Here is a 19624-nt window from a genome sequence, read left to right on the forward strand (position 1 = left end):
GGGAGAGAAAAGTAGGTATCCTACTCAGGGTTACCAACCTCCAGGTGGGGCCTGGGGATCTCCCTGAACTTCAGATCTCCAGACTGCAGAGACCAGTTTCTCTGGAGGACTCTATGGCATCAGACAGAGCTGAGGTCCCTCCCATCCTCAAATCCTGCCTTCTCCAGCTTCAATCCCCCAAATGTCCAGGAATTTCCCAACCCAGGGTTAGCAACCCTAAATCAACTTTGCCTGGGATACAAGCTGGCCCTGGCATTCAAGAGTCTTTGGCACTGATGCTCAATGAGGAATTTGTTTCCAGCATTTTGCTTGTCATATGCAGGGGGAATGAGCCACACACTCATAAGAGCATTTTATTAATTTTTTCCACAACAAATCACTTCAGACTTCTCACATACTTCTTCAAAACGTCTTGTCTATAAACACGAGTCCTTCAGTTCCGGAACAGCCAGGTTGGAGCTGGAACTTCACTGGCATTCCAAACTCATGAGCTTGGGGGGCACAAGAAGAGCCACTGGGGTGGGGTGGGGATCCTGGGTGGCAGCGTGGTGTAGTGGTTAAGAGCAGTGGTTTGGAGCGGTGGACTCTGATCTGGGGAACCGGGGTTGATTCCCCTCTCCACCACATGAGCGGCGGAGGCTAATCTGGTGAACAGGGTTGGTTTCCCCACTCCTCCACGTGAGGCCAGCTGGGTAACCTTGGGCTAGTCACAGCTCTCTTAGAGCTCTCTCAGCCCCACCTACCTCCCAGGGTGTCTGTTGTGGGGAGGGGGAGGGAAGGGGATTGTGAGCTGGTTTGATTCTCCCTTAAGTGGTAGAGAAAGTCGGCATATAAAAACCAACTCTTCTTCTTTACACACACAAGACCATCTTATACCAGACTTCTTCTTGGGATGCCAACTCCGAGTTAGGAAATTCCAGGAGATTTGGGGGTAGAGCCGGGGGAAGGCAGGGTTTGGGGTGGGGAGGGACCTCAGTGGAGTATAATACCATAGAGTCCACCCCCCAAAGCAGCCATTTTTTCCAGGTAGGGGCCTGGGGATCTCCAGGAATGACACCTGATCTCGAGACACCGGTTCCCCTGGAGAAAATGGCTGCGTTGGAGGGTGGACTCTACGATGTTATACCTTGCTGAGCTCCCTTTCCTTCCCAGGCTCCATCCTCAAATCTCCAGGAATTTCCCAACCCAGAGTTGGCAACCGCATCTCCTGCTGCCTGCAGTTTGGAAGTCAGCTGTAATTCTGTGAGATCTCCAGGCCCAACCTGGAGGCTGGCAACCCTGTTCCTTACATTGAAGCATTTCCTCTTTGGGGTTGTCCATCAATGTTGACTGCTGCTAGGATTCTTTTAAGCGGAGGCCCTTCCTGCATAGAACCCACACAAGCTTTACTACGGCACAGCGTCGCCAACTTCCAGGTGGGATCTGGGGATCCCCAAAAATTACAACTCCTCTCCAGACTACAGAGATCAGTTCCCCTGGAGAAAATGGCTGCTTTGGAGGGTACCCCACTGAGGTCCCTGTCCTCCCCAGGCTCCATCCCCAAATCTCCAGGAATATCCCCTTAGACCTGGCAACCCTACCCCTCCATCCCCTGCTGGTGGGCAGGGGGAAACTCTACCACAGCAGCCGATATCCTGCCAAGTGCAGTTAGCGTTCAGCACAGAAAACCTTTCCACCGTCCCCGAGTCCTGTTACAGGACCAGGAAAACTAACCAGAGGAGGACGACAACTCAGACACCAGAAGGTCATTTGAACAACCTGTAAAAAAGGAGCCGCTTTAGCGCACTGAGAAGGGGCGGCCACGTGACTCTGCCGGAGCCAAATAAAACAGAAGACTAACAACTGTTAATACAACATGAGCTTTTGTGTGTCCAACAGTCCCCTTCTTCTTCTTCAGAAGAGGCGGTTTTTATACCCGGCTTTTCTCTACCTTAAGGAGTCTCAAACCAGCTTACACATCTCCTTCCCTTCCTCTCCCCGCAACAGACACCTTGTGAGGTAGGTGGGGCTGAGAGAGTTTGGAGAGAGCTGTGACTAGCCCAAGGTCACCCAGCAGGCTTCATGCGGAGGAGCGGGGAAACCAATCCAGTTCTCCAGATTAGATTCCGTCGCTCATAACCGCTACACCATGCCAGCTTTCTTCAGGGTATCAGCTTTAGTGTCGCCTGGGCAGTAACTAGGCTGGCTAACTGGCAGGTGGGGGCTGGAGAACTCCTGGATGAGTTTCCCTGGAGAAAACAGCTGCTGGGCAGGGTGGATTCCACCACATTATACCCCACTGAGGTCCCTCCCCTCCCCAAACCCTTCCCTCCCCAGGCTCCATCCCCAAATATCCAGGAATTTCCCAACCCAGAGTTGGCAAGCCTACCCGGGAAAGTGTTTATTAAAAGTGTTCTTTATTAAAACATTTATTCCTTTCCTTATGGTTCAAGGTAGTGTACAATAATAGTTTTTTTAAAAGATTCCCAGTGAACACTAGAATAAAATAACAAACATCAAGTTTCTCATTCCCTCCCCCTCCCCCTTAAAAGATGTTCTTAGGATGGGCACTTCTAGTTTGTATTCAAAGCAGCAGGAAGAGGAAGAGGAAGAGTTGGTTTTTATTTGCTGACTTTCTTTACCACTTAAGGAAGAATCAAACCAGCTTACAATCACCTTCCCTTCCCCTCCCCACAACAGACACCCAGTGAGGTAGGTGGGGCTGAGAGAGCTCTAAGAGAGCTGTGACTAGCCCAAGGTCACCCAGCTGGCTTCATGTGGAGGAGTGGGGAAACCAACCCGGTTCACCAGATTAGCCTCCGCCGCTCATGTGGAGGAGTGGGGAATCAAACCTGGTTCTCCAGATCAGAGTCCACCGCTCCAAACCACTGCTCTTAACCATGACACCATGCTGGCTCCTACCCAGGAAAGTGTTTATTACTTATTAAAACATTTATACCTTGCCTTTCCTTCCAGTTCAAGGTGGCATAGAATAATAGGGTTTTTTTTAAATCCCAGTGAACATTTGAATAAAATAACACCAAATCTCTCTTTCCCTCCCTCTCCCCGTTCTTCGGATGGCACTGCTAGTTTCTATTCAAAGCAACAGGAAGCCCCTGTGCGGGTTGGAAAAATTACCTTTTTGTTTTTTTCAAGGGAAAAAGATTCTCAGCTGGAAAAAGGAAAAGGAAGACAAACGGAGAGGCCGGGAGGAAAGGTTTGTCCAAACTAGAGGCAGGAAGGTTTCGCTGCAAGAACCCAAAGAGAGTCCTAAAAGGGCTCAGGCACAAAAACAGAGAGGAGATGCAGACCGCCCCACCCTGTTTTACAGCATCTTGGAAAACTAAGTTTCTCCAGCCACAAGGCAGGATGCAACATCAATTCCTGCATTGGCACGGAAGTATTGGTTGTCCAGGTCACCTCTGTAGTCCCCACGTACCAGAACAGATGGGGAGGAAAACCACGCAGGGAAGTCACATCCATAGTCCCTGCGTGCCGGAATCAACGGGGAGGATTAGGAAGCAAATGCAGGGCTCAGAAATAAACTACTGCACAGAGCGAGAGCATCAGGGGGCCGAGAAAGAGGATGCAAAGCTGGACCCCGGAAATCAGGGGCGACCGGCATTTTGAGGCAGCTGACGGGAAGGAGGGAAGGTCACTGGCTCCAGGCGCAGCAGAGATCGCCCCTACCACGTCGTGCGCCCCCAGGACGGACTCCCTGCTTTTGAGGCACCTGTAAGTCAGCCTCCCACAGCTCAGCCAGGGTCAGCAGATCCGCCTCTCCCGGGGTCCCCAAGGGGCCGCGATCATCGGGGCCCCTTGCGACAGGAGAGATCTCTTCCATGGCAAAAGTCCGCAGAGAGGCAAGGAGGGTTCTCGATAAACGCTCTTCTTTGGAAGCTTCTAACAGGATTGAAGGGCTAAACGGAAGGACGGGCTTGGGTGGAGGAGCCAATCCCTTGAGGGCCTGCAGATTAAGGATACGGGGCAGGAAGAAGAGGCACCGGCCCCATGTTCAGGTGGAGAGAGGTAAAGAGAGGCCAAGCCCCAGTTCACGCAGGAACCTCCAGCTGATAAGTGGAAGAATCCATGGGAAGGTTCTCTTTCCCGTTCGCTGGGAATTGCTCACTTCTGATTCGTTTTAAGTGGGGCTGGTTCAGGGGGGCGTCTACCTGACACCCCCCCCCCCAACCAGGAACAGCCTAGCAAGCCTCCGCCTTTTCTCAGTCCGTTACCCAGGATGGGTGAGGATCACGTTTAAATATACACTTTAATCTGCCCTGTTCCGATCTGCTGATGAGATTAGCCCGGCTAGAATGGGACAGTGAAGGAAGGGGGCCTTGGCGAACACCCAGCCCCGAGATCGGAACCCAGCCTGGACAAGCAGGAACGTGTCCAGAGGAGGGCAACAAAGATGGGGAGGGGTCTGGAGACCAAGTCCTATGAGGAAAGGTTGAAGGAGCTGGGTATGTTTAGCCTGGAGAGGAGAAGACTGAGAGAGGATATGATAACCATCTTCAAGGACTTGAAGGGCTGTCATATAGAGGATGGTGCTGAGTTGTTTTCGGTTGCCCCAGAAGATGGGACCAGAACCAACGGGTTAGAATTAAATCAAAACAGTTTCTGTCTAGTCATTGGGAAGAATTTCCTAACAGTTAGAGCGGTTCCTCAGTGGGACAGGCTTCCGCGGGAGGTGGTGAGCTCTCCTTCCTGGAGGTTTTTCAGCAGAGGCTAGATGGCCATCTGTCAGCAATGTTGATTCTATGACAGATGATGAGAGGGAGGGCATCTTGGCCATCTTCTGGGCGCTGAGTAGGGGGTCACTGGGTCTGTGTTTGTGGGGGGAGGTAGTTGTGAATGTCCTGCATTGTGCAAGGGGTTGGACTAGATGACCCTGGTGGTCCCTTCCAACTCTGTGAGTCTATGCCTCTGAATGTGGAGGTTCCCTTTAGTCACCATCACTAATAGCCAATGACAGACCTAACTGATAGACCTAACTCCATGTGTACTGTCTAAAGTTGTCTATGCCTGTGGCCATCACTACATCCTCTGGCAGCAAATCCCACATTTTAATCATTCGTTGTGTAAAGAAGTACTGCCTTTCGTCCATCCTGAATCTCGTGCCCATCAGCTTCATTGGATGCTCTCGAAACACACATTAAGCTGCCTTATACTGAATCAGACCCTTGGTCCATCAAGGTCAGTATTGTCTACTCAGACAGGCAGCAGCTCTCCAGGGTCTCAGGCGGAGGCCGTTCACATCACTATCCTCCTGGTCCTTAACTAGAGATGCCAGGGATTGCACCTGGGACTTTCTGCATGCTGAGCAGATGCTCTGCCGCTGAGCCACAGCCTCTCTGCAAACATCTATCCTGTCCCTCCTTAGTCAGAAGGAGAAATAAAAGAGCTGCACCAGTCACTGAGACATAAAAAAATAAGTAATCTCTTAGTCATCTCTTTTGAGGAGGAGGAGGAGCAGGAAGAAGAGGAAGATTTGGTTTTTATATGCCAACTTTCTCTTAAGGAAGAATCAAGCTGGCTTACAATCCTGTCCCCACAACAGACACCCTGTGAGGTAGGTGGGGCTGAGAGAGCTCTAAGAGCTGTGACTGGCCCAAGGTCACCCAGCTGGCTTCATGTGGAGGAGCGGAAAATCGAACCCAGTTCACCAGATTAGCTGCCGCTCGTGTGGATGAGTGGGGAATCAAACCCGGTTCTCCAGATTAGAGTCCACTGCTCCAAACCACCGCTCTTAACCGCTACACCGCACTGGCTCACTGGGAAGTCCCAGACTCTTCAGCCTTTCCTCATAGGGAAGGTGCCCCATCCTCCTAATCATCTTGGTTGCCCTCTCCTGTACTTTTTCCAGCTCTGCAATGTCCTTTTGGAGATAAGTTGCTAAACCCCATGCCCTCCAACCACACCCCAGGGTCAAAAATGTTCATGTTTACATAGCCAGACCTGCGAGTCATTGCAAGGTGACGCAATCCTGAAGAATCCAGGGATCCGGAGGAGATAGGAAGCGACCCCAACGCCAGCCCAGCCCAGGACCCCGACTCACCGTCGAGTGTTTCCAGTAGTGCACGATCTCCTCCATGTTCTCCAAGGGGTTGAGAATGAAATGGTCCCGCCATTCATGCCAGTCGATGGTCATGGTTCCATCCTTGTCTATGCTGCAAAGGACAGAAGCATGCTGGGTGAGCTGTGGGCGGGGGGAGGGGATACAGGCAGGGCGGGGCAGGGGAATACGAAGTATACAAGTACCAAAAACAGGGCAGCTATGCCACACCCACGAATACCCTATAGTGCTTTCAGAATGACCCTGTGTGTGGATAACAATGTAAATGAAGGGATGCACTGGATTATGTATTAGTCTGGATAAGTAAGAAGCTCTGACGAAGATTTGCACGAAACGGGACCATGAGCCGGCACCCCATCTGATTCACTGATTTACAGCTTCACTGTCTTCGACTAATGGTTATAACTCCATCCTGGTCTTTCACATGATTACTTTTACGAAAGAGAACAAGCACTGCACATAAGGACTTCACATTCTTTAATCTGGACTATTATTGATGGTGTTATTTAAACAGTGGATATATGTTATCGTAGAATCATAGAGTTGGAAGGGACCACCAGGGTCATCTATTCCAACCCCCTGCACAATGCAGGATATTCACAACTACCTTTCCCTCCCCCACACCCCCAGTGACCCCGACTCCATGCCCAGAAGATGGCCAAGATGCCCTCCCTCTCATCATCTTCCTAAGGTCATAGAATCAGCATTGCTGACAGATGGCCATCTCACCTCTGCTTCAAAACCTCCAGGGAAGGAGAGCTCACCCGCTCCCGAGGAAGCTTGTTCCACCGAGGAATTGCTCTAACTGTTAGAAAATTCTTCCTAATGTCTAGATGGAATAATATAATATATATAATGCTGATAAATATAATATATAATATAATTATAATATAAGGCCACATGCTTTTGTATTCTTATGGTTAGGTACGGAGTATTGCACCGCGCTCCCAGGGAGGATGGAGGTCTCATTGCTGTGAGAGGGCGGCCTGAGAGAGACACATACCTATAAGGTAAGGAAAGAAAAAGTCAAACCAGCATTGCTAGAGCTGGTTGGGTAAATTCCTGGAGGTTTGGGGGCTGGCGAGGAGGGAGTTTGGGCAGGGGAGGGAGCTCAGCAGGATGTGATGCCAGAGACTCCGACCTCCAAAGCTGCCATTTCCTCCAGGAGGAACTGATCCCTGTCACCTGGAGATCGTAATTCCGGGAAAATTCCAGGCTCTGCCTGGAGGTTGGCAACCCTAAAATCAAACACGAAAGGGGAAGAAAAAAACTTCAACCCTGAAAAACCAGGTAGCCAAGAAGGTGGACCAAAAAACAGGATCAATACTAATGGGTTACGAAATCTTAAATTAAGAAGGCTTTAATGCATTACAAATAATAATAAATCCCATTAAAGCCAAACACGTCTCGGCCACAAGGCTTTCCTCAGTGGTACAAATTATTAAAGTACATACCATATTGTCCCATTATTCAAAATATGACGTTTCTGACTTAAACCTTAAAACACTCCCAGGAAGTAGCCCTACGTCTTGTGAATGTTTTAAAGTTTAGGTGCACGGGAAGAGAATTTAAAATTTAATCATTAAAGTACCCCTACGCATTTCACATGCCCTGACCTGGATGGCCCAGACTAGCCTGATCTTGTCAGATCTCAGAAGCTAAGCAGGGTCAGCCCTGGTTAGTATTTGGATGAGAGACCACCAAGGAAGTCCAGGGTTGCGACTTGACGGCACTTTACACACACACACGCATTTCACACCAGCTTCTTCAGGGAGGAGCTTTCTCAGCTCAAGCGTCCCATGCTAGCAGGGCTTCATAATTGTAGGGCTACTTTAATGATTAAATTTTAATTTCTATTCCCTTGCACAGGGAGGGGCTGTGGTTCCATGGCAGAGCATCTGCTTGGCATGGGCATGCAGAAGGTCCGAGGTTCAATCCCCGGCATCTCCAGTTAAAGGGACCAGGCGAGTAGGTGATGTGAAAGACCTCTGCCTGAGACCCTGGAGAGCCCCTGCCGGTCTGAGTAGACAATATTGACTTTGCTGGACCAAGAATCTGATTCAGTATAAGGCAGCTTCATGTGTTCATGTGTCTGTTGTGTTTTGGTGCGGACCCCATTTTTTCTGCCTTACTCTCCCTACCCTAGAGCTACTGCCTGCTAAGATTACTGCAGCCATACAAAGCCACTGTCTGCCCCCCTCCCTCTCTAAGTAACTGAGAGACAGGGTTGCCGGCTCTGGGCTGGGGAATACCTGGAGATTTTGGGGGTGGAACCTGGGGAGGGCAGGGTTTGGGGAGGGGAGGGACTTCAATGCCATAGAGTCCATCTTCCAAAGCAGTCCTTTTCTCCAGGGGGACTGATCAATGCCATCTGGAGAGCGGTGGCAATTCCGGGAACTCTCCAGCCACCGCCTGGAGACTGGCAACCCTTCCGAGAGACCACACAGATTTGGGGGAGACAGTTCTTGCCTCACCTGTGCAAGATCTTCTCCGCTTGCTTCAGGGAGATGTAAACACCGAGACTGTGGAAGGTTTGCTGGATCTCGGAAACATCGATCTGGCCTGCGGCGGAAGCAGAAACACAAAGAGGATCGGTCTGGGGAATCGGAAAGGTGGGGGGGCTGTCCAGGATGCTTGCAAAAGAACAATGTGGTACCTTTGAGGGAGTAAGTGATGGGAAAGACCTTAGCCTGAGACTCTGGAGAGCTGCTGCCAGTCTGAGTAGACAAGACTGACTGTGATGGGACTGATGCAATACAAGGTCACTTCAGGTGTTCATGTCTCAAGGCTTGGAAGGGTGCTGCTATGCAGAGGAGACAGTCCTGGGCTTGATGGACCAGACGTGGCAGGAGGCAGCCACACGCATGCTCCAGGGTAGGTCTGCGAGAGAGCAGGGTTTGACACAGCCTCGTGCTGTTACCAAGAGACAGGCCCTGCTCCGTGCCGCCTCCACAACAGTCAATGGGTGGGCAGCTGTAGCCGCCTGTCTCGGCACGGAAAGGGCGGGATAAAAAAATCGAATAAAATAAAATAAATAATTCTGGGAGAGCTCCAGGCCCCAGCTGGAGGTTAGTAATCAAAAAACGGCTTGCAAGTGCTAAGTAGGGAGTGTGGAATTCAAGAAAGTAGCACAAGACAATTCTTTCTATAATAAGAAGACCAAACCATAGCAATTAATGCTATTAAGAATATGCATTGGAAACATATAAAGAACAAAGAACAAAATTCTGGAGCAAAGAAATATCAATTCTCAATAAGGGCTTTACAATACAATATAAGCCCAAATTCTCAATCCTTATTCAGTCTACATAGTTTCATAAAGTGCATGAGTGAATCACGGGAACAATACTTAGTCCTTATAGAGTTTTACTTTGCCGTCCGGATATAAGGAAAGGGTATACTCCTATGTGCATTGACTGAATAGTGCACAAAAAGACTGAAGGCTTGAAAAAGACTGCACGAAATGGAATTATACCGGATTTCCATTGCCCTTCATCTTGCTTTTGCGACCTACTAATGCACTTTGTGAAATTATTTATGCGGACTCTATAAGGACTAAGTATTGTTCCCGTGGTTCACTAATTGCTATGGTTTGGTCTTCTTATTATAGAAAGAATTGTCTTGTGCTACTTTCTTGAATTCCACACTCCCAGCTGGAGGTTGGCAAGCCTGCTCCAAGCACACACCTGATTGTGCCCACGCAGGTCAAACTCAATGTGTGCAGCGAGGCCCTCGCTAGCCTGACAGGGAAGGGCGAGGAGAGCGTGCAATCCCACGGCCGGCCCCCAACCTCTTATCGGTGCCTTAGAAAACTTAGCAATTCAGAATGGTACATCTGCACCATTCCCAGAGGGACCAACTGAGACTTTGCAAAACAGCAAGGCCAGGACCGTGTGGGAAAGTCTGCCTCTCTGTGCTCCCTCCTCCTGCCAAACGGGGAACAAAAATGAACTCAGAACCAGGGAAGAGAGTGGAAAGGCGCAGGGCGGAATTCGCACTCGTTCCGCATTCTGTGCCACCGAGGACAGAACTAGCGCAGAACCCCCTTCGGTGTCTGAATGGCTCGCGGAGTATAAACATTGGTCCGCCTCCCATCGGGTGAGAGGGGACCCTGGAACGAAAGAAAGCGTGCCTTTCTTCAGAGACGATGGCTTCTTTTGTGGATCGCAGATCTGGTTTTCTATCACATATTCACGGCAAAATGCAAACGCCTGTGATTTCCTGAAGCTACTAAAACAGCTTGGTGAGAGCCAGCGTGGTGTAGTGGTTAAGGGCGGTGGTTTGGAGCGGTGGACTCTGATCTGGAGAATGGGGTTCAATTCCCCACTCCTCTACATGAGCAGCGGAGGCTAATCTGGCGAACTGGATTTGTTTCCCCACTCCTACGCACGAAGCCAGCTGGGTGACCTTGGGCTAGTCACAGCTCTCTCAGCCCCACCTACCTCACAGGGTGTCTGTTGTGGGGAAGGGAAGGTGATTGTAAGCCGGTCTGAATCTTCCTTAAGTGGAAGAGAAAGTCAGCATATAAAAACTAACTCTTCTTCTTCTTGCTGGTTTAAAAACAAATTCGCTAAATGCAGTCGGACATTATTCAAAGTAAGCACAACATGAAGTACCGACCAGAATTTGTTTGCGCAAGGGCTCCTTCAACACTCAAGTTAAAGCTGAGAACTGTTAAGCCAGTGAAAAAAATTGTGGAAGTTACATCCTGAACTCTGTCGGGAGCAGCCTGCTGAGAAATGTACCAATTGGATTAAGGATCTCCTCACCTTTGGCATCCAAACTTCTTAACTGGGACCACACAGTCTCCGGGGAACTACAGTTTTTGGGGGGCATTCAAAAGTTCAGGGAGAACCTTGGGGTTTTAGGAAGCCCCTCCTCAATGGCTCGTGGCAGCAAGTCAAGGAGAGCTGTGTTATACTGCTCGCTACTCGCTGTGGATAGAATAATGCGAGATCCTCGGCACACAGCAAGGAGGAATCCAGCTGAACATTAAGGAGTTGGCTGATGGCCATTGAGCGCAAGGGTCTCATGGGATGCACGCCTGAGATCTGTGCAGCACATACATCTATCGTAAATAGCACTGTATCTGAACTGGGCTTGAGTGTGGATCAAAAAATCCACACAAAAGGGCCAGGAAAGGAAAGGGTCCCACTGCCCCTGTAAAGCCCTAATTACTTTTAGCATTCAATTAAGTAATTCAAGGCAGAGTTTAACAATCAAGCAGGTCTTTTATTGATCAATAAAAGAGCAAAGTGCACGTGGAAGAAACTCTTTTTAAAAGTCAGAGTTCTCCCCCTAGAATAAAGAAAACAGCATGTTTTATAGGTGGTTAAACAGACAACTCTAATGATAATTGCGTATAACACTTTAGCCAGTGACCATTAAGAACGTATAAACAACTATTTGCATGTCCTATGAGAATCTTCTAAAGGCGTTGACTTTAGCTAATGATGAAGAACCGAGAGTTAACATTCCATAATGACATTTCTTGTCTTAAATCCAAGCTTCAGCCTTAATTAGAAAGCCTGCCTGTACCAAGTGAGAATGATCTCACTTGCAGCTGACTTGCAAACTGTTTTTGCTGGGTCAACCTGACCCAGGCCTCACACTAATGAAATCTTTGACCAAAGATTCCTACTTTACCCATCATGCATAGTGATTCTAGATCTGTATATAAGAATATATATGTGTGTCTCATACTATGTGAATATACATATATGTGAAAGAATATATGTTTTCCCTATAAACTAAGTTAATAAGGCACTACACCCCCAAACCAGGAGGGAAGTTCTGGGTTTGCAGAAAAATCTGAAATCTTAAAAATTATCTGTGTGTGGTGTATGTATATACTGTATATGTGTATGTTTGTGTGTGTGTATGTTTCGCCTAATGTGAGTTCGATTCTGGCTAAAACAGGGATTAAAGGAGGATAAAGCGACCATGCGTTTTTGCCCTTTGTTTCTAACTTTGTACTCCTTGTCCCATCGCATTGTTTCAGCTGCCTGGCTGATTTTTTAAAAAATATATTTCGTAACCGGCCTTGAGTCCCGGTGAGACAGCTGGGTTATAAACGAAGTAAATAAATGACAGAGTTTCGAAATCTCTGCCCCTTGCATGAGACTGGGGTGCGCTTTGCTACTGGGATGGGGAAGGGGACGATCCGGAGGATTGAATTTTACCTGGGAGTCAGTGGGCAGGAAGGGAAAAGATTAACCGCTCCGCCCCAGGGGAAGACACAAAAATCTGCCTCACGGGGCTGGTGTGGTGAAAGAATGGAGAAGGGGAGAATGGACATAATAAAGGCCCTGCTGGATCACACCAAGGTCCATCAAGTCCAGCCGTCTGTTCACACAGTGGACAACCAGGTGCCTCTAGGATGCCCACAAACAAGACGACGGCAGCAGCATTGTCCTGCCTGTGTTCCACTGCACCCAAAATAATAGGCATACTCCTCTGATCCTGGAGAGAACAGGTATGCATCATGACTAGTAGCCATTTGGACTAGTAGCCCCAATTGCCCTCTCCTCCATGAACATGTCCACTCCCCTCTTAAAGCCTTCCAAGTTGGCAGCCATCACCACATCCTGGGGCAGGGAGTTCCACAGTTTAACTATGAGTTGAGTGAAGAAAGACTTCCTTTAATCAGTTTTGAAGCTCTCCCCCTCCAGCTTCAGCAGATGACCCCGAGTTCTGGTATTACGAGAGAGGGAGAAAAGCTTCTTCCTGCCCACTCTCTCCAAACCATGCATAATTTTATAGACCTCTATCTCGTCTCCTCTTAACCGCCTTCTTTCCAAGCTAAACAGCCCTAAGCGTAACGATAGTCCAAAAGGCACTTTGAGTCCAAACTGGGGGACCAGCAGGATATGGATAAATAAATAAATGCAAATGCAATACATCCAAGTACGTTGCCCAGGCTCCAGCCAGAGGCAGGGACCGGCAGGGCCTGGGCCTTGGTTAGGGTTGCCAGGTCCCTCTTGGCAATCGGCAGGATCTTGATCCGCTGGAGATCAGTTGTAATAGAATAGGGTTGCCAGGTCCCTCTTCACCACCGGCAGGAGGTTTTGGGGGGCAGAACCTGAGGAGGGCGGGGTTTGGGGAGGGACTTCAATACCATAGGGTCCAATGGCCAAAGCGGCCCTTTTCTCCAGGTGAACTGATCTCTATCGGCTGGAGATCGGTTGTAATAGCAGGAGGTCTCCAGCTAGTACCTGGAGGTTGATTATAGTAAATGAAATCAGCACGTGGCTCGTATTGAATACCATCAAATTTAAATTTGATGGTATTCAATACGAACCACGTGCTGATTTCGTTTACTATAATCAATCTGTATCCAGCATAGAGGAGCCCCGTGGCGCAGAGCGTTAAGCTGCAGTATTGCAGTCAAAAGCTCTGCTCACGACCTGAGTTTGATCCCGACGGAAGTCGGTTTCAGGTAGCCGGCTGGAGGTTGACTCAGCCTTCCATCCTTCTGAGGTCGGTCAAATGAGTACCCAGCTTGCTGGGGGTAAAGGGGAGATGACTGGGGAAGGCACTGGCAAACCACCCCGCAAACTAAGTCTGCCTAGTAAACGTCGGGATGTGGCGTCACCCCATGGGTCAGGAATGACCCGGTGCTTGCACAGGGGACCTTTACCGTTTACTTTTATCCAGCATAGGTTTCTGGTTCAATTAGACAGTACCTGGAGGTTGGCAACCCTAGCCGTGACTCTGCAAAAGGGAGCACGGCGCTTCCCGGGAAAGGTGGCCAGGTGGAAGGAGGGCTTGCTGTCGTCAGGTGGGAACCGGAAAGAGCCCCGGGGGAACGTGATGGCAGGAGGCTGCCAAGCGGGGGGGGGCGAACCATGCCTGGATTGCATCATGGCAGAGCTGTCTGGGGCATCGGCAGATGGCCCTGATTTAAGGAAGCTCTGGAACAGAACAGACACTTCCTGGCTCCCTCGAGGCTGGTAGAAGAACAGAACTCCCACACGCCTCCACCCCGGGCCTCGCCCTCCCCTGGCTAGCAGCGAGCGCAGCCGAGCCAGGGGTTACTGGCTACGGAGTGGGGAAATTCCTGGAGATTTTTAATTTTAATTTTATAAAAAGGGGATACAAAAAGGAAAAAGGAGGGGAAAGGGAAATGAAATATAGCGTGTTACGCCTTCCGAGCCGCGACCAGATTTATATATAGAGATATAAAGAAAAGTGTTATCATAAATTCGGTCATTCGAGATGAACACATTTGCTCCAAAGAAAATCGATTTGAGGATTACAATCAGAATTGGCAACCATTTGTTGACAGATATGCATGACGCAAACATGTATGATACAGATATGTATGTAAAATGAGATATCAGGGTTAGATGCAAATAAGATTTGAAAGGCTATTTTAATAGATTAGATAACCATCTTCTTAAGGGAAAAAGAAAAAAATGGTTTAACTTTAAAGATATATCATCCAATTGAGGTTGAATTATCAAGAAGATGTGAATTTTCAGTTAAATTTTGTATTTTTATAAGAGATCATAGTGTGGGGTGAGTTTGGATAGATGGGTTATCTTGGGCACGGGCACAAAAGAATTGTTAAATTTACCCTCTCTGTTTTCCCTTTTTCTTTTTCTGCATCCCCTATTAAAAATAAATTCTATCATTCAGGTTAAACATTACGGCTTCTAGAGAGCACTAAATAAGAAAGAAGAAATAGGAGAGGGAGTAATAACTTCTAGATCTAACTCTTTCAACCATCTTAGGCATTTAAGCATCGAACTCCTGGAGATTGGAAGGGATGGAGCCTGGAGCGGGCAGGGTTTGGGGAGTGGAAGGACCTCAGCAGGGCATAATGCCACCGAGTGCCCCTCCAAAGCAGCCGTTTTCTTCAGGGGAAGTGATGGCCGTTGTCTGGGAAGCAGCTGCAATTCTGGAGAGCTCCAGGCCTGACCTGGAGCTTGGCAACCCGAAGCCTCAAGCGGGGGCTGCAGGTATACCAGGAAGGGGGCACAGGGAGGGGTGGGCATGTCGTGGCTGAGCCACGACATGCCCACCCCTCCCTGTGCCCCCTTCCTGGTATGCCTGGTATAGCTGCGTCCCACAGCGGCTCCAGGATATTTTCATGTGCGAACTGGGTTACGATATTGGTGATTGCGGCACAGACCAGGAAGGAAGAAAGCCTGAACCACAGACTGGGGAGGGGGAGGGCAATGGGTAAATAGAGCTGGCTTTGCAGTCCTGTAATGCTCAAGGAACACAGGCAAGGTAGCCAACCTTCAGATAGGCCCTGGAGAGCTCCCAGAATGACAACTGATCTCCAAATGACAAAGGTCAGGTAGCCTGGAGGAAATGGCTGCTTTGGTGGAGGAGGAGGAAGAGGAAGAAGAGTTGTTTTTTATATGGCGGCTTTCTCTACCACTTAAGGCAGAATCAAACCGGCTTGCAATCACCTTCCCTTCCCCTCCCCGCAACAGACACCCTGTGAGGTTGGTGGGGCTGAGAGAGCTGTGACTAGCCCAAGGTCACCCAGCTGGCTTCGTGTGTAGGAGTGGGGAAACAAATCCAGTTCACCACATTAGAGTCCACCACTCAGGAGTGGGGAATCGAACCCGGTTCTCCAGATCAGACTCCACCGCTCCAAACCACCGTTCTTAACCACTACGCCACGCTGGCTCTCGTCAGGTAGGAACTGGAAAGAGCCCCGGGTGAACGTGACGGCAGGAGGCTGCCAAGCGGGGAGGCAAACAGTGCCTGGACTCTATGGCATTTTACCCTGCTGGGGTCCCTCCCCAAACCCCTTCTCCCCAGACTCCACCCCTAAAATATCCAGGTTAGAGGTGTAAGTATTTGGATGGAGACCACCAAGGAATACCAGGGTTGCTGTGCAGAGAAAGGCACTGGCAAACCACTTCTGATAGTCTTTTGCCATGAAAACCCCAAAAAGGGGTTGCCCTAAGTCAGCTGCGACTTGACGGCACTTTACACACACACACACAGAGGTGTAAGAGGCTGAAGGCTGGGGAAAGGCTCCCTTTCCTCGAGCACGGCTTGGGAGCAGCGGCTTTTCTGGGGAACCAGGGTGGTGTAGTAGTTAGGGTGTCAGTCTAGGACAGGGGTGTCAAACGTAAGTCCCGTGGGCTGGATCCATCCCCTTGAGAGCTCTTGTCCCAGCCCGTGAGCCAGCCACCACTCCACTCTCGATCTGGGCTGGTGAGGCATGGCCTGGCCCGACCAAGTGATATTTCTGTCCTATCCGGCCCGCATGACAATTGAGTTTGACACCCCTGGTCTACAACCTGGGGAACCCAGGTTCGAACCCCCACTCTGCCATGGAAGCTCACTGGGTGACCTTGGGCCAATCCGTCTCAGCCTAACCTACCTCACAAGGTTGTTGTGAGGATAAAATGGAGAACGATGTTAAGCCGCTTTGGGTCCCCACTGGGGAGAAAGGAAGGATATAGATTAACAGTGCATTCCTAAGGAGATAATTCACAGTGGGTAGCCGTGTTTGTCTGCAGTAGTAGAAAAGGGCAAGAGTCCAGTAGCACCTTAAAGACTAACAAAAATATTTTGTGGTAGGGTATGAGCTTTCGTGAGCCACAGCTCACTTCTTCAGATACCTGAAGAAGTGAGCTGTGGCTCACGAAAGCTCATACCCTACCACAAAATATTTTTGTTAGTCTTTAAGGTGCTACTGGACTCTTGTCCTTTTCTATTCCTAAGGAGAGTTACTCCAGTCTAAGCCCATTGGCTCTCATAATGCCATTGGGCTTAGACTGGAGTAACTCTCTTTAGGAATGCACTGTAAGTCAATAAATAATGAAAAATAAAACCAACATTTGGAGCCAGCCAAGTTTGGAGGAAAGTGAAGCAGGAAAACTGGGGTGATCCCCGGCTCTGGCAAGGGAAGGTTTCTTACCATCATGGTTGCGGTCCACGCTGCGAAACATCAGCAGCAGCTTCCGTTCACGTTCTTGGAGGTAGCGGGCAAACTCCTCGAAATTCAGCTCGCCGTCATGGTCCGTGTCCCCCTCACGAATGATTTCCTGTGGACAGGAAGCGGGGGGGGGGTCAGAACGACATGGAAGTCACATGAACACATGAAGCTGCCTTCTACTGAATCAGACCCCTGGTCCATCAAAGCCAGCATTGACTACTCAGACCGGCAGCGGCTCTCCAGGGTCTCAGGCGGAGGTCTTTCCCATCACCTGCTTGCCTAGTCCCTTTAACTGGAGGTGCCGGGGACAGAACCTGGGACCTTCTGCATGCAAAACAGAGGCTCTACCACTGAGCCACGGCCCCTCCCCGTGGCTCCCTGCAGACATTTCAGAACACCGGCACAGATGGTGCCCAAGGAAGGGAGATCTTAGGGAGGCTGTTCTTTAATTGTGCCCTATGAGGAGCGGTTAAAACGCTTAGGGCTGTTTAGCTTGGAAAGAAGGCGGTTAAGGGGAAACACGATAGAGGTCTATAAAATGATGCATGGTATGGAAAGAGTGGACAGGGAGAAGCTTTTCTCCCTCTCCCATGATACTAGAACACGGGGTCATCTGCTGCAGCTGGAGGGTGAGAGATTCAAAACTGATAAACGGAAGTATTTCTTCACACAATGCATAGTTAAATTGTGGAACTCCCTGCCCCAGGATGTGGTGAGGGCTGTCTAGTTGGAAAGCTTTAAGAGGGGAGTGGACATGTTAATGGAGGAGAGTATTCATGGCTACTATAACAAAATGAATGCTGGTCATGATGCATGCCTGTTCTCTCCAGTATCAGAGGAGCAGGCCTATTCTATTGGGTGCCATGGGACGCAGGCAGGATAAATGCCACTGCAGCCGTCCTGCTTGTGGGGCTTCCTAGAGGGACCTGGTTGGCTGCTGTGTGAACAGACTGCTGGACTTGATGGGCCTGGGTCTGATCCAGCAGGGACTTTATTATGTTCTTATGCCCTCAAAAACCCACCTCTCTCCTTGTGGTGCTGAGACACACCGGCATAAGAAAAGCCGGGGCATGGATATCCCCGGAAAGGATGTGTGTGGGTCAGCTTTGAGGATGGCTGGGGTGGGTTTGTTGTTGGGTTCTGTTGCTGTCGGACCCACTGTGGTCCCAGCCCCGTCCTCCCTAGGCTCAATTTCTAATTTCCAGCAGTTTCCCACACTCGAGTTGGCAACCCTACTTCCAGCCGCCCCTGCCCGCTTGCCTCGCACTTTGGGCAGTGGCTGACGTGCAAGCAGAAAGCAGGGTCAGGGAGATCCTTGGGATCATGGTCCGGCTTGGTTACATTTGGTCCCAGGACACCCGGCTGCGTACATTCTTGCAGTCGGTACATTTTTACTTCCTACATGTGGCCTTGTTGCAACACTGTCTCTGTGAGGCCTCCAAGAAATCCGAACCCAAGGCCAGTTCTTCGGACAAGGCTGAAGAAGCCACTGGCTATGTACACACGGGGACGGTTGCTGACATCCAGAACAGAAAAGCTGGGCAGCCGTCAGCTTAGCAAGATCTCCCTGGATTTCTTCACACAATGCATAGTTAAATTGTGGAACTCCCTGCCCCGGGATGTGGTGATGGCTGCCAACTTGGAAGGCTTTAAGAAGGGAGTGGACATATTCATGGAGGAGAGGGCTATCAATGGCTACTAGTAAAAATAGATACTAGTCATGATGCATACCCGTTCTCTCCAGGATCAGAGGAGCAGGCCTATTATATTAGGTGCATTGGAACAAAGGCAGGATAATGCTGCTGCAGTCTTGTTTGTGGGCATCCTAGAGGCACCTGGTTGGCCACTGTGTGGACAGGCGGCTGGACTTGATGGGCCTGGGTCTGATCCAGCAGGGCTTTCCGTATGTTCTTATGTTCATACCTATTCTCTCCAGTCTCAGAGGAGCATGTCTATTCTATTAGGTGCTTTGGAACGCAGGCAGGACAATGCCTCTGCAGTCGTCTTGTTTGTGGGCTTCCTAGAGGCACCTGGTTGGCCACTGTGTGAACAGGCTGCTGGACTTGATGGTCTGATCCAGCAGGGCCTTTCTTATGTTCTTATAGTTTGGATCTAAACACAATTGACTTGAAGGACCAGGTGAGAGCCAAAACCACTTTGCAACCTTTTGAATAGCCTGGATCTATGAAACACAGTTTTTCCTGCTCCGTGACTCTTGCGGTGACCAGCCTCCTCCAGGGGAGCGGGTTAGAATCACCACCTATTTCCAGACTAGAGAGATCAGTTCCCCTGGAGACACTGTCAGCTTGGGAGGATGGATTCTATGGCATCACACCCAGCTGAGGTTCCCAAAATCCACCCTCTCCAGGATACGCTCCCCCAAATCGCTAGGCATTTCCCAGCCCCGTAGTGTTGTCAACTCCAGGTGAGGCCTGGAGTTCCCCTAGAATTACCACTGATCTCCAAACTACAGAGATCAGTTCCCCTGGAGGAAACAGCAGCTTTGGAGGGTAGACTCTATGGTGTTATACCCAACTGAGGTCCCTCTCCTTCCCAAATGCCACTCCCCACCCCCAAATTTCCAGGAATTTCCCAAGCTGGAATGTGCAACCCTACGCCCGATGTCCTTTAACTCAAAATACTTCCGAGAAATAAAA

The 19624-nt window shown here is 49.7% G+C and overlaps 1 protein-coding gene across 1 annotated transcript in view; it reads right to left on the reverse strand.

Moving 5' to 3' along the window:
- LOC130483723 (mitochondrial adenyl nucleotide antiporter SLC25A23-like) overlaps positions 1-19624 on the reverse strand; it is a 39127-nt gene that overhangs the window by 8753 nt on the left and 10750 nt on the right. The window contains exons 2-4 of the mRNA XM_056856611.1: positions 16950-17076; positions 8533-8620; positions 6041-6152 (exon numbers count right to left, since the gene is read on the reverse strand). Of these exons, the coding sequence (XP_056712589.1) occupies positions 6041-6152; positions 8533-8620; positions 16950-17076 (327 nt within the window). The remainder of the gene's footprint in view (positions 1-6040; positions 6153-8532; positions 8621-16949; positions 17077-19624) is intronic.

This window comes from Euleptes europaea, chromosome 1, assembly GCF_029931775.1.
Source record: "Euleptes europaea isolate rEulEur1 chromosome 1, rEulEur1.hap1, whole genome shotgun sequence".
NCBI lineage: Eukaryota > Metazoa > Chordata > Lepidosauria > Squamata > Sphaerodactylidae > Euleptes > Euleptes europaea.